The following is a 13,608-nucleotide window of genomic DNA, read 5'->3' on the forward strand; positions in this document are numbered from 1 at the left end:
GCAGGAATGAACAACAACAAAGTCAAATGCAGGCTTAGTACAACTTCTGAGGCCTTCTGTATTATAAATACATGGAGAAATCAGGATTAGTAGGGCTTTCCAACAAGATAAGAAGCCACCGTTTAAGAGAGAAATTATGTGATTATTGGGCTTTGCAGGCATTTGTAAATTAAACACATATTGTGATTGCATCAAGGATTACTTTATATGGTACATCACTATTCTCTTTTTTTCCCCTAAGCATTTAAATACTTTGTGCCTCATTAAAGTCAGTTAAGTTTGACAGTTGTTAAAAATACTTATGCAAGCTTAAGTAGCATCCTGTATTCATAAACTATGCAAGGTGAATATACAATTTTCCCCAGTCATCCATGGGGGACTGGTTCCAGGACCTCCCTTGGATATCAAGATCTATGGAGGCTTGAGTCCCTAATATAAAATGGTGTAGCATTTCCATATAACCTAGGCAAATCCTTATGTATACTTTAAATCATCTCTGGATTACTTATAATACCTAATACAATTTAAATGCTATGTAAATAGTTGTTGTACCATATTATTTAGGGAATAATGACCAAAAAAAAGTCTGTATATGCTCAGTATAGACAAAATTATTTTTTTCCCACATATTTTCAATCCTTAGTTGGTTGAATCCACAATGCAGAAGGTCCACTGTATCATAAAAAGGTAGTCACGGTATAAACTTTATCTGGAAACTTAGAAATTGTATTAGCTGTAAAGTTATTTAATATAACCATCTTTTAACTATAAGACTTACACTGCAGTTTATTCCTACCAAATATTACACAAAATTCACATTATTGGCTATTCAGTTCAATTTCTTGATATCAAACTGTTTCCTTAGAGTCACAATCTAGCATGAGCCAGAAGGTATTTAAACTAAAACAATTTGTATGAATTAGAAAGACAGCAAGATTGGAGGAGGCAGGGATGGGTAAATTCACACCTGACGGGTACAATGCACACTATCTGGGTGATGGACACACTCATAACTTCGATTCAAACTGTACAAAGGCAAATTTTTAATATGTGACCAAAATGTTTATATTCCCATAATATTCTGAAATTTAAAAAAAAAGAAAGATAGCAAGATTAGAGAGAGAAGATGCCTTGCCAAAATTAATGCTAAGTATTAATCCAATAAGGGATATGACCTACCCTTCCCATAAAATAGGAGGAAGGATTTAATAAAGGATAAAAACTGGATTCCTTTCTGTTCTTCTATTTGCAGTCTTTTCACCATTGTTTTACTTAAATGACATACCAGGTCTGTTAGTATATTTGAGTACTGCAGTAAATAAGAGAGAACTAAGATTGATGTAATTTACTTGAATGTGGATAAGCAGTTATGAAGGTTGGCTGGCATGGTGGTCACAGTGTTTTCAGGAATTACTTTAATTACCTTGTAGGACTACAGAGAGATGTTTGCTTTCTAGCATGTACACAAGTTCTGCTGAATGTCCGAGGAATACCCTGAAAAGAGAAAAAAAAAAGTACTGTTAAAAATCAAATTTCTACTACAAATATATTTTAAAGGTACTTGAAATCAAGCAAACCTTATCTTTCACTATAGTTTCTCAACTAATGCTGGAGGGAAGTCCTGATAAACCCAGTATAAGCTGAAAATATTGGAAGCTGAAACAAGGCTGATTGAGAGCTGCAGCTCCCTGCTGCTGCCCTGCACCGCAAGCGAGTGTCAAGTATCACCCTGCTTTCTACTGAATGCACAGTGCTTTCACACCATTGTAAAGTCAAAAAATCATAAGCCAAACCATCCTAAGCTGGAGACCATCTGTACACATTTGTATATTCAATCTTTATGAATTTCTGTGGTATTTATATGATGCTTCAACAGAATACATTTTGTAATTTTTTTTTGAGACGGGGTCTCACTCTCTCAAACAGGCTGGAGTGCAGTGGTGAGATCACAGGTCACTGCAACCTCAAACTCCTGGGCTCAAGCGATCCTCCTGCCTCAGCCTCCTGAGTAGCTGGGATTACAGGTATGGGCCACTATACCCAGCTAATTTTTCTACTTTTTGTGGAGACAGAGTCTTGCTATGTGGCCCAGGCTCGTCTCGAACTCCTGGCCTCAAGTGATCCTCCTGCCTTAGCCTCCCAAGGTGCTGGGATTACAGGTATGAGCCGCCATGCCTGGCCAATTTTATAATTTTTGTATCAGGGAAATTAATTAACCCTTTATCAAAGGGAAGGGGTTGACGTATATGACATTCATGAAATAACAGAAGTACAGAGATTGAGAAGAGGCTAGTGGTGCCAGTAGACAGGATGGGGGTTGGAGGGCAGCATGAGGGAGGCTTGTGGTGATAGAACAGTTCTGTATCTTGACTGTATCTTGACATGTGAGTCCATATATGTGATAAAACTGCACAGCTCCGTTTGTGTGCACCCACACAAAAGCAAGTATAAATTGGTGAAATCTGAAAAAGAGCTATCAATTGCACCAACACCAGTTTCCTGGTTTTGATGTTGTACTCTAGTTATGTGAGATGTAACCACTGGGGGAAGGTGGGTGACGAATATATGGCTTTCTTTTCTATTTTTGTACCTCCTGTAAGCCTATAATTGTTTCAAAATAAAAAGTTATAGGAAAAAAAGAAAGAACTTATACAAACCTTACATATTCTAACCACCGAGTATTTTCCAATGAAGATAACCATTTCTCTTCAGTTTCTTCAAAAGGCTCTGTAATAAATACGGTAATTATACACACATACATTTTTAGGCTTTTTAAGTTTAATTTTATATGATCCGTATGAGAGTTAAGAGCTACATCACTGTTACTAGTATTTACAAGTTGGCTTTAAGTGTCATGCCTTTTTACAATAATACAGTGTAAACATCTAACAAGATGTGTTACAACTTTGTAACAAAGTATCCCCAGGCCTCCACCGTCTTCTCTCTGGCTCCTTCAGGGAAATCTCAGAGAGCTGAACAACTCTGCCTCCTAAGAGCTAGCGGTACCTGGCCTTCCCTGCCCAGCCCATACCTTGATTCTGGCCCTCCCCGCCTGCATGGACAGCTGTCCAGGCCCCAGCCCTTGGCTTCCTGACTGTGAGCCTTGCCTGCTCTGCTTCTCCTCCCTTCCCTTGCAGCCAGTGCTACCTCTGTGCACAACTGGCATGACCCTGGTGGCTGATCACTGCACAAATAAAAGATACCTTCACTGCCCTGCCTAGAGTAATGATAATCATTCAAGGCGCTATTTTTCTTCAACACCCTGCCCCTGCCCCGCCCCTGCAAAGCTCTCCTCCAGGCAAGTGCCCACTCATTGCTGAAGACCTGCTACAAGGCTGCCTCTCTGGACTCCCAGGTGATTTAGAGGATCCCTCAAGGAGGAGCCACTTTATGCCAAAGATGCTTTCATGTTACTCGTCCCCCAGGGCACACTGAAGCCACCTGATAAGAGTTTGCTCAGACATATTAGAACTCTGAGGGTACAGCTACAACACAGCTCTGTCTCATATCCATGTAAAGTCACTTATCTCAAAATATAAGTTGGTGTATTAAAGTCTTAATAAGTTTGTCTCTAAGGCAGTACAGTGTTCTACTTAGCAAATGGTTTTATAAAAGTATTCTATACCTTTCATGATTTGAAGGAAATTTAATTAGTTCATTTTTTTTCACCTCCAATACAAAAAATAGTTTAAACTTCACATCCTAGGAAGTTCTGAAATTCTCATACAATATATAATTCATACAAATACGTCAATGAAACTCCTTAAATATACCTATTTCTAAATTTTTAAGGAACATCACTTTTCCTGACGTGTCTCATATAATTCTGTACCCCCTGTTAATTATATATAGGAAATAAAAATAAAATTACCATTAACGCATAGCTGCTTCAGTTTTACAAATGCTGCCTGTATTTCCTGAATATTAGGCAAGGTCTTATCCAAATCTGATTTGTAAACATCACTTCTCTGTGGATGACTTTTAGTAATTGCATTACAAATCCTAATAAGACAAAATCCTTTAGTCACTATTCATTCATTTCTTCAACATATATTTATTGAGCACTTACTATAAGCCAACATACTATTCTAACAGCTGGGGATAGAGAGGTGAACAAGACAGGCAAGGCCTCTGTCCTCATGGATTTTGCATTCCTGGTGGTGCTGGGGTAAATAATAAGAAAATCTTGGGCTATGGTGGATGCCATGACTATGCAATCAAGTGACCTAAACTGACAGTCACTTTAGGTCACACAAACAAGGCTCCTCTGTGGTGATGATACTGAAGCTGAAACTTAAATGACTAGGAGCAATGCAAAGGGGAGCCTGTTCTAGGCAGAGGGGCAGCTGGTGCAAAGGCCTGTGGGGGAAACAAGCTTGGCTGCTGGAGAACCTAGAGAAGGCTGGTGGGCCTAGATGACATGCCCGAGGGAAAAAGGTGTGGAGAAGAGGTTGGACAACAAAGAGAATCTGTCCTATTTATGAAGAATAGAATAGCTGGGGGTGGGGGAGGAATTGATGTAATTCTTAGCTTAATAAATTAAATAATCGAAACTGCCACTGGTTATAAGGTTTTGTAACTAACTCCGACAGTGCTGCAATCTTCCCTTTAATGGCAAAATTCTTAACTGAGCACTTAATCACCATGCATGGTAGTGAAAACAAGGCTTGGAGCATGACACAGCAGAAAATTTCTAAAGCAATTAAGATAAAATTAAAATCCATAGAGAATGTGGACTTCTGTGAACTGCAGTCACCTCCTTTCCAGAGAACTGAAAAGTCATTTGAGGGCCACTTGACAGTTACTTGCTTCAGCAAGTGTGGCTTTGTAAGTTACAGTACTGTGGAAAAAACCTAAGATCTGGTGTCTCAATAATGGACTGTGATACATAATTTCTGAGGCTCTCTGAGCCTGTTTTCTAAGATCTGTTCATTTGTTCCTCATGTATTCAACAAGTATTCAATAAATATCATAAGTGCTTCCTTGGTGCTAAATATACAACGGTGTGCAAAACAAACATAATCCCTCACCACATGGAGCTTCTGGTCTAGTAAAAAAGGCAGTAATCAGACTGTAACACATATATATCATTAAAAACTAAAATAAATGTTATGAAGAAAAAGTCGTGAGCTCTAGAAAATAGAGCCATGTAACCGTTCTCCTTATATTAACAATGGCCGGATACTTTCCGGACAGCCCCTGTATACCTGTGAGGCCTGATCTAATTTCAGAGGTAAGGGAGGGCTTATCTTGAGGAAGTGATATTTAAGTAGAAATATAAAGAATGCGTGAGTGCCAAGTGGGTGGGCGTGGAGGGTGCTCACGGATGAGCATGAAGAAGGCAGCCCAGGAGAAGGGCAGAGCATGGGAAGATGTCAGGAGACTGAAAACACCAGGGATGTCCAGGTGGCTGGAGCCCAGGAGGAGAGGGGTTGTGGAAGGAGGAAATGATGGGACCTACAACACACTGGCAGAGGTGAAGTTGGGGAAGTGAAGTGACAAAATCTGAGAAGGGATTGGAGATGGGGAGGGGAAACATAAGAGGAAGGCATCAAGGATGACCCTTCAGTTTCTGAGAGCAGGCTGGGGGATGACATGGCAGCCATGCCCTTGAGTTTGGTTTTAGACATAATGAGTTTAAAGGGCCTTTGAGACCTCCGAGTGGAAGATGTCAAATTAGACTGGAGATATAGACGTGCTGGTCACTAAAGTCACAGCCCTGGGGGAACTCCTTTCGGAAGGGAATACCCAGCATGAAGAGGACCTGGCCTTAGACAGACCCTGTGTAATGTGTGGAGAGACGGGGACAGGTGTGCAGAGGCACAGAGTGTCAGCAAGAAGGAGGAGCTCAGGAGCACAGTGGAGAGGAGCAGAGGCCGAGGGCCTAGACAGTGTTAACTGATAGTGCTGCCCGCTGCTGTGAGCACGACTGAGAAAGGCCTCCTACATGGAGGTTACTGATGGCTTTAGCAGATGATGCCAAACTTGTCTGTGGTGGCTAATTAAAACCACCGTTCTAGCTATTGTGACGTCGTAGACCTAAATAAGACACACTGAACTATAAGAAAAGTTTGATTTATCCTGAAGTGTCTCAACTGGATATCACTCTACTTTGAAAGTACGCTAAAGGAACTATTATAGCAAGATGTTAGCAATGTAAGATCCTCAAGTGTCTTATAAACCAAAGAATTAAATTATAATTAATACAATTTAAATGTTATAATTTTAATATATTCACACTCTTTTAAAAATGGCAATTCTTGCATAGAATTTATGGTGCTGATTAATAAGACTATGCCTTTGGCTAGCTATTTTCAATTAGGGAACTTACTGTACTTATTTACATTAAATACAACAGTCTAAAGTGACAATGACCATTTCTTAATTACCTCTGGTCAATTTTCCGCTGCTGTAGCACATCTTTGATGAGGGCCATTCGCACAAGAGCACTGCCATTAGAGTGGCTCCAGCACCAGAGCTAGAAGAGAGGCAGAATCCTTACTTAACTGTGTAGAAACAACGGACGTCAGTATTCATGAAATCCAACAGAACTCACTTACTGGCATTCTTCTTCCAACAAAAGAATGGGAAAAGATCTTTAGATCCTGGTCTGCTAAAGAACTTGGCACTACAAAGTACTCTGGAAGGCTGCAGAGAAAAAAACCAATAGTACATGAGTCCTGTGCTAAAGGCTCCTCAGACCCATAGATAATTAAACACATTTATCCCCACTTCATGTGCACCCCACTCAGTGGCCACATGTGAACATCATAGGGGCACTGACCATCCTAGACATCTCAGTCTAAACCATTTGTGATGTGGTCAGTTCTCACAAAATTTAAATTTACAGCATGAGAAAAATACAAAGAAGATATTTGAAATATTTTCCAGAATGACTACTAATCAAATATATATGCAATTGCTAAAAAGCATATCCACCTTTGTTCCCTTGACAGACTGTGGGTAACGATGCAAACAAAACAAAGCCTCACAAATCTTTGAAGAGGCTTTAGCTCCCTTCTTCTTATCTTCCTCTTCTATCCTTCCCCATCCCTAAAAGGCACAGTCTCTAGGACACTGATCAGACAATTACTAGCGGGTAAGCTCAATGTACCTTAAGACATCCTCCTACTCTCATCTTTCTTCCCCGTGGCCTGGCAGGCTTTGTCATGTGCTTCTAGCCCACATACCAGAGCATGCTGACCAGGAAAGGTAAGTAAGTTCAGGGGAAGCAGAAGACACAAGCTAAGTGCTCCAAAGCACCTTCCCTAGAACTGTACTCCTAGAAGTTCCTGGTACTGGATCAACCAGTAATAAAAGGGTAGTGCTTTTTTATTTTCCCCTTAAAAAACTGCTTATTTGTATGAACAAATGAGGATTTCCATTACCTTAAAACAAAACACTTCAAAAAATTCCCAAGTAATAAGTGACATTAAACAGATTTGAAAAATAAATTCCTAGTCATTTTTGGAGGATTCTAGGGAATCCGTTCACTATTCAGAAAACTGTTAAGTAAAGGAGAAAAAGTAAATATTTATACTGCTTTTCTTGCATGAACTGTGTTAGAGGATACTAAAGAGTTGGTGAGAGAAATGTTTGACAGAAAGCAGAAAGATGACAGAATTAGAAGATGAACAATCTTCCATGGGCAATGGTCCTTGCTCCCAGTGAAAAATTATTTTTGGCATCTAAAACTATCATATAAAAGGAGAACTTTACACTGGATGGATCAGGCTGACAGCCCCTGAGCCCACTGGTCAGGCGACATCACGATGAGAGAGACAAAGTGAGCCAGCCTGAGAGCCACGTGACCCAGCAGGAGGCACAAAGCTCCGCCCAGTGAAACATTCTTGCCAACAACACTAACCCTGAGTCCAATTAAGCCTCTAGAGCTAACTAAAATTTAGGAAATATGGGAGACAGAGGAACATGTTAAAGGACATGGGGATAAAACCAGCAATATCTAGAATGTGGAAAATTCTACAGAACAAAGGACCTCGTTTTGTCAACAAATAAATAGTAAGTAAGTAAAAAGAGCTGGGAGGAGATCGTTGTAGATTGAAAGGGCTGAGAGACATATTAAGCAAATTCAACGTGAAGACTTTGTTTGGATCCTGATCTGAACAAACCAATTGTAAAAGACAGTAACGAGACAAAATGCACATTAACACTGACTAGATTATTGATGACAGTAAGGAATTGTTATCAACTTCTTTCAATGGATATTAATACTTTATGTTAAAAAGCCTTGATCTTTAAAATAAAATATTCATTAAAACATTAAAAATAAATATTCCATTAACCATAACTTAAAGTTAACAACGACAGCAGTTTGATTATTCTTCAGAGGGAAGTCATTTCCAGCTATATATAACATCACTAAAATTGGACTTACCAAGTGGATATCATGTAACCCTCGTTAATAGAACAAACTCTCCACTCAGAAGCACCTGTCCTCTTGATTTCTCTGTCCCAATCTGAGTAAGTTTCAAACAGTGGAGTTTTTGGGCTGCCACCACCAGCTCCACCGTCTCCTCCTCCTCCATCTCCTGAGGATATTCCATTAATTTTGGCTGCAGGAGAAAGCAATATTATTGATTTTAACAGTCACATTTTCCCCCAGCGCTACCTCTTCTCTCTCGGTGCCTCCTGTCACACACATACTCTGATGTGGCATCTCCTCCCCACTTCATCTTTCAAGTCTCTCTGAGCACTGTCTTGCCCTGTCCATCTACAAATAACTCACTTAGTCTTGTCCTTATCCAGCTCTTTCCCAGCTCCTTAAATAGCTCCGATTTTTCTGTCCTACTGGCTCTCTCTCCTCTGCCTTCAAACATAAACAGGTCAGTCTTTGTGATTTCAAAAAGACTTTCATTTGATCCTGTTGGACCACTCTGGCTACTGTGCTACACATTTCTCTTCCTTCCTATTACCGATCACCTCCCCAAATGATGAAGAATGTCTGCTGCCCATGTTTCCTCTCCATTTATTTTCTCCTTAATTTTCAAATGTCTTCCATCCCCACCATTCTAACAGAGACGATTCCTGACCCTCCCTCGGCTCCCTGCCCCAAATTGTGGGGTAAATCCAAGTCATTAGCTTATTTTCTCCACACATTTTGCCTGGAAAAGTGAATATACCCAACAATCATCTCTGTTCTCAAACCCTCCAGATCTTTCTTTTTTCTATTACCAACTTTCCATCTCTCTGCTCATTAGAAAATTCTTCATTTCCTGCATCTACTCAATTTTCCTTTGAAAAGCTCACAAGGTTCCCTGTGCTTTGCTAGAGAGCTAGTCCCACAGAGAGTTCAGCAGGGCAAGCCTAGACTTGAATTTCCTTTAAGGAGTCTTCTCTTGAGAGAAGTGCTGCTATCTTCTGGGAGCATGCCCACAGCCTCTGGAGTGCCTGCACAGTGACTAGAAGCTGTCCCAATAGCCAGCCAGATCTACCCTGGCAATCTGGAGTGACAGATGGCACAACCCATCCTGGTCCAATGTCTTCCTGCTGCAGGCTGCAAATGTGCAAGTCTCCCGGTTCTGCTGTGCTTGAGCCAGGCAGAGCTGACCATGAGACACACTTCCCGGAAGGATGCTTTCACGATGCTAGTCCTTTGACCCAAGCTTTCAATCATGCCCATTTTCCAAATGAATCAAGCAAACTTAAATGGTTTCTCTTGGCCTTAGCAATCCCTGACATGACTTACCTGACTTTTATTTCCCATTATTCTCAATTCCCATTCTCCCCTTAGCCATGCAAAACCCTTCATTGTCCCATGAACATGTTGTGCCCATTCCTACTGATTACTTATTAACTCCTGGTACAAGACAGGTATTTTCTGAGAATCCACCATGTGCTAAGGCCTGAGAGCAGAAAGATGAGTAAGACTTTATCTCTATCTTGAAAGTGCTAGCAGGACAGTAGGGAGTAAGTACAATAATCGCAGGGTACTGAGTGAGTACAACGAAGATACAGAAGACACCTGAGGCCCCTAACTCTCAGTGGGGAAGAAGGCCGGGGCAGGAAAGGCTTCATGACTTGACCACATCTGATCAGAGTCCTAAGGAATGACTCAAAAGCTGCCAGGTGGCTCGTGAGGAGATAGGCATGCTGGGCAGAAAAGAACATAAAAAGCATGGTATAATTGTATAACATCATGTAATTAAATTCAGCTAGAGCATTAGGGGTTCAAGAGGGGGTTGAAGAAAGGCTGGAAATTAGATGGGGCCTAGACTCTAGATCTATGCTGCTCAAAAGAGTAAACACTAGACACACGTGTCCATTTAAATTTAAGCCGAAATGAAAATGAAATAAAACAAAACATTCAGTCCCTCAGTTACACTGGCCACATTTCAAGTGCTTAATAGCCACAAATAGCTAGTGGCTGCCCTTCTGGATGGCACAGATTAGAGATCAATTCCATCACTGAGCAGTGCCATTCTAGATTATGAAGGGTCTTATGTACCACGTTAGGAATTTTGAATCCTTTAAGTGGCATCAGAATTAGCCAGTGAATCTGATGTTAACAGAGCTCATTAAAAATTGAAATGCCAATTCTAAGCCCATATCCTGGGGGTCCATTCCATCTCAGTGCTTTCTCTGGGGTAACACAACTAGACAGTGTGTGGGGGTGGGGGACACCTTGGGAGTTGTGATCTCCCAAGAATACAAAACCTGCATAGAATCTTCAGGCAATTCCCAAACTCAACAGTGTTCAGAGCACCAAAACACAGAAAGCTATTCAGTATTAGAAAATCAAAGTAATTCATCATATGACTAAATTAAAGGGGAAAAGGCCTATATGACCAGCTCAGTAAGTGCAGTAAAATATTTGATAGAGTTTGACATATGTTATATGATTAAAAAAAACTAGCAAATTTAGAATAAAAGGGACTTTCCTTAACTTAATAGAAGATATTTATCAAAAACACAGAACAAACAGTACTCTCATTAAAAGCAGGAACAGAAACGATGCCTGCTAATTTTATTAAACATTGAACCAGAGGTCCTAGCCACATAATAAAGACAACCACCACCAAAAAAGAAGTATAAAGAACACACACATGACATTTTAAGAGGTACGTAAATTGTTTGGTAGCATACCCCTGGCTGACAGTCTAGAACCGAATACTTTTTGGGTTTTCAGTTGCAGGATTTAATAAGCTAGGCTAAGAAAGTGCTACTGTTTATGAGACTGTTTCTTTTGCCAAATTTCGTCTCAAGATCGAACTTAGACAAATTCTCTGAACGTAAAGGGAGAGCATCTATAGGATCCTGTATTGTTTGCTATTTTATAGGTTTCTCTTGTTCGAATCCTGTACATTTCTCAACAATTGGGACTAGGTCTTTTATGTGTTCTATATCTTCTTCGATGAGAGCTCATTACAGAAAGTGTAACAGATACTCAATCTGGCTTTATAGTGTAGAAATTCTAATGCTTTCCCAAAAGTCCCAAGGGGCTAACACCAGTGGCTTCTTCTGTAAGTGGATCACTATGAGGGGATGCAGCACTAGACTGACAAAGCAGGTCATCTTAGGGGGACCTGGCTCCCTCAACAGCCACCTGACTGAGGTTTTATGCTATAGCTCCTCAGTTGACTAAAGTGAAACCAGATACTAAATGCTCCTGACTGTGGCTATCTTCCATGATCTAGTTCAGAAGTCTAATCCTAGACTGTTGAGGTTATTTTAGAGTTTCCATTTAGTTGGCCCCACTGATATTTAGAATGACCTCAAGCAACAGAAAAGATAATGAAAGTAGTCAATATATAAAAATAAAGCCTATTACTTTGATGATACTGTATAAATTAAAAGTCATAAAGAATAAAGAAGTTAAAAAGAGAACTGTGATCATTAGTAAGTTCAAAAGAGGTGAGCCAACAAAGTAGTTCTTAACTGGGAGATTCTGACTTTGTGGGCCTGTGGTGGAGCCAACATGGCTGGATTTCTAAAGGCTTCTAACATGATTCTGATGTCCGTGGCATATTCAAGAGACAAGAGGATCGATCAAAGTCATTTATAGCTACACTGAAAATCTTGAAAGAATTGACAAGCAACAAACTTCAAAAATTCCTACACTGTTTCAAACGGATTGCGTACCGTGTTTTTCAAATAAGCATTTAAAGGAAAATCTAATACCAAGATCTCTGTTCATAAAAAGGATAGAATTAAAAAACAAATGTCACTGCAAATGTACAATTTCTGATGTGAAATATCCTTACAACTCCACATTACATCACAGCATGTGGAAGCATGATGTCTGTCATGAAGTAGAGTTGCTGACACTGAGGCTGCAGGTAACGTCATGAAGTTTTCAATGTTTTAGTCCAGAAGCATAATCTGACATCTTATCAATTTTATAACAAAAATGAATCTGTACTTTTTTGACATTATTTGCCCAATAATAATCTGACTGATGAAAACAGAGCCCTCATGGTTTCGTTCAAGTTAAAAGAGAAAAAACAGAATGATTGTCCTTGTTTGAGCTAGTGCCTCTTGCGGAGTCTGTGTACAGCCTGGGGTACTACACGTCTTACTGTAATACAGAATCCTCACAGAAGTACTTGGATGACAGCAGAACTTTTCAGAGATGGCTTTTACTCAAGTGATGCTGGATATGAATGAAAACCTGAGAATGCCGAAGGCCTGCTAAAAGATTCTTTTCTTAGGTAATTGCAGGGGAGCTCCTCCAACTTTAGATCTTAGTTGTGGAAACAGCTTTGTCACCTACCTGCCTGCAAAAAGGACTTCTTTAATCCAGCCAATGAATCAAGGTGTCATCCAGAAGTTCAAGAGTGGATTATTGGGCATCTTTCACTCACAAATTAATGAATTCTGACTGCAGTGTATGGAAATTTCAGGCTTCTTTTGATCTTAAGGATGCAGTTTATGCTTCTGTAACAGCATGGAAGGATATTAAAGGATGTCACCCTACGAGGAATCTTAACAAAACTATGGCCAGTGTTATATTTATGAAGTACTTGTCAAAGGTGGAATCTGAAGAATAAAAAAGTATTCCTGAATATTTTAAGTATTAATCATCAAACTTTATCAACAAGTTATATAAGAATAGAGGAAGTAAATGGTATAAATAAAAAAAACCTAGTAGTAGAAGACCTATGGTTGATAAACTATTAACAATATTATAAACCAGAGATGCCAGCAAAGAATGAATGAAGAAAAATATGAAAAGTAACTTAAGCAGGCAATAGGTTATCAATTTTATAGGAAGTTTATTTTATTTGTTGAGCTCAAGTCATTATATTAGTGCTGAAGTTATGGATCTGCACACTGGACTGAATAATTTCTATCAGAAAAAATGTAGCATGAATAACTGGTTTGTATCATAAACAAATTTAGCAGGAATTGAAGACTCCCTCCTCCAACTTTTATACCTTTTGAAATATTCATTTCAGTGACTCTTGCAATTCTGGGTGAGGATCTTATTGAGGATAACCTAGTGCTCACTGTTGTGTAGCCTGATGATGATCCAAAGGAGTACTTTCCTGACTAATAATGCAGGATCTATAGTACTTTATTTTTTTAAAAAAAAACATGTAATTCTTTATTTTGAGACAATAAGTAAATTTACTTTATATTAAGAAATAA

At 39.5% G+C, this 13,608-nt stretch overlaps 1 protein-coding gene across 1 annotated transcript in view; it reads right to left on the reverse strand.

Annotated features, from left to right (window-relative positions):
• MTMR10 (myotubularin related protein 10) overlaps positions 1 to 13,608 on the reverse strand; it is a 46,249-nt gene that overhangs the window by 8,187 nt on the left and 24,454 nt on the right. Inside the window, exons 7-12 of the mRNA XM_012642709.1 lie at positions 8,396 to 8,573; positions 6,561 to 6,648; positions 6,390 to 6,478; positions 3,872 to 4,002; positions 2,658 to 2,727; positions 1,424 to 1,494 (exon numbers count right to left, since the gene is read on the reverse strand). Of these exons, the coding sequence (XP_012498163.1) occupies positions 1,424 to 1,494; positions 2,658 to 2,727; positions 3,872 to 4,002; positions 6,390 to 6,478; positions 6,561 to 6,648; positions 8,396 to 8,573 (627 nt within the window). The remainder of the gene's footprint in view (positions 1 to 1,423; positions 1,495 to 2,657; positions 2,728 to 3,871; positions 4,003 to 6,389; positions 6,479 to 6,560; positions 6,649 to 8,395; positions 8,574 to 13,608) is intronic.

Source organism: Propithecus coquereli, unplaced genomic scaffold, assembly GCF_000956105.1.
Source record: "Propithecus coquereli isolate 6110/MARCELLA unplaced genomic scaffold, Pcoq_1.0 Scaffold184, whole genome shotgun sequence".
Lineage (NCBI taxonomy): Eukaryota > Metazoa > Chordata > Mammalia > Primates > Indriidae > Propithecus > Propithecus coquereli.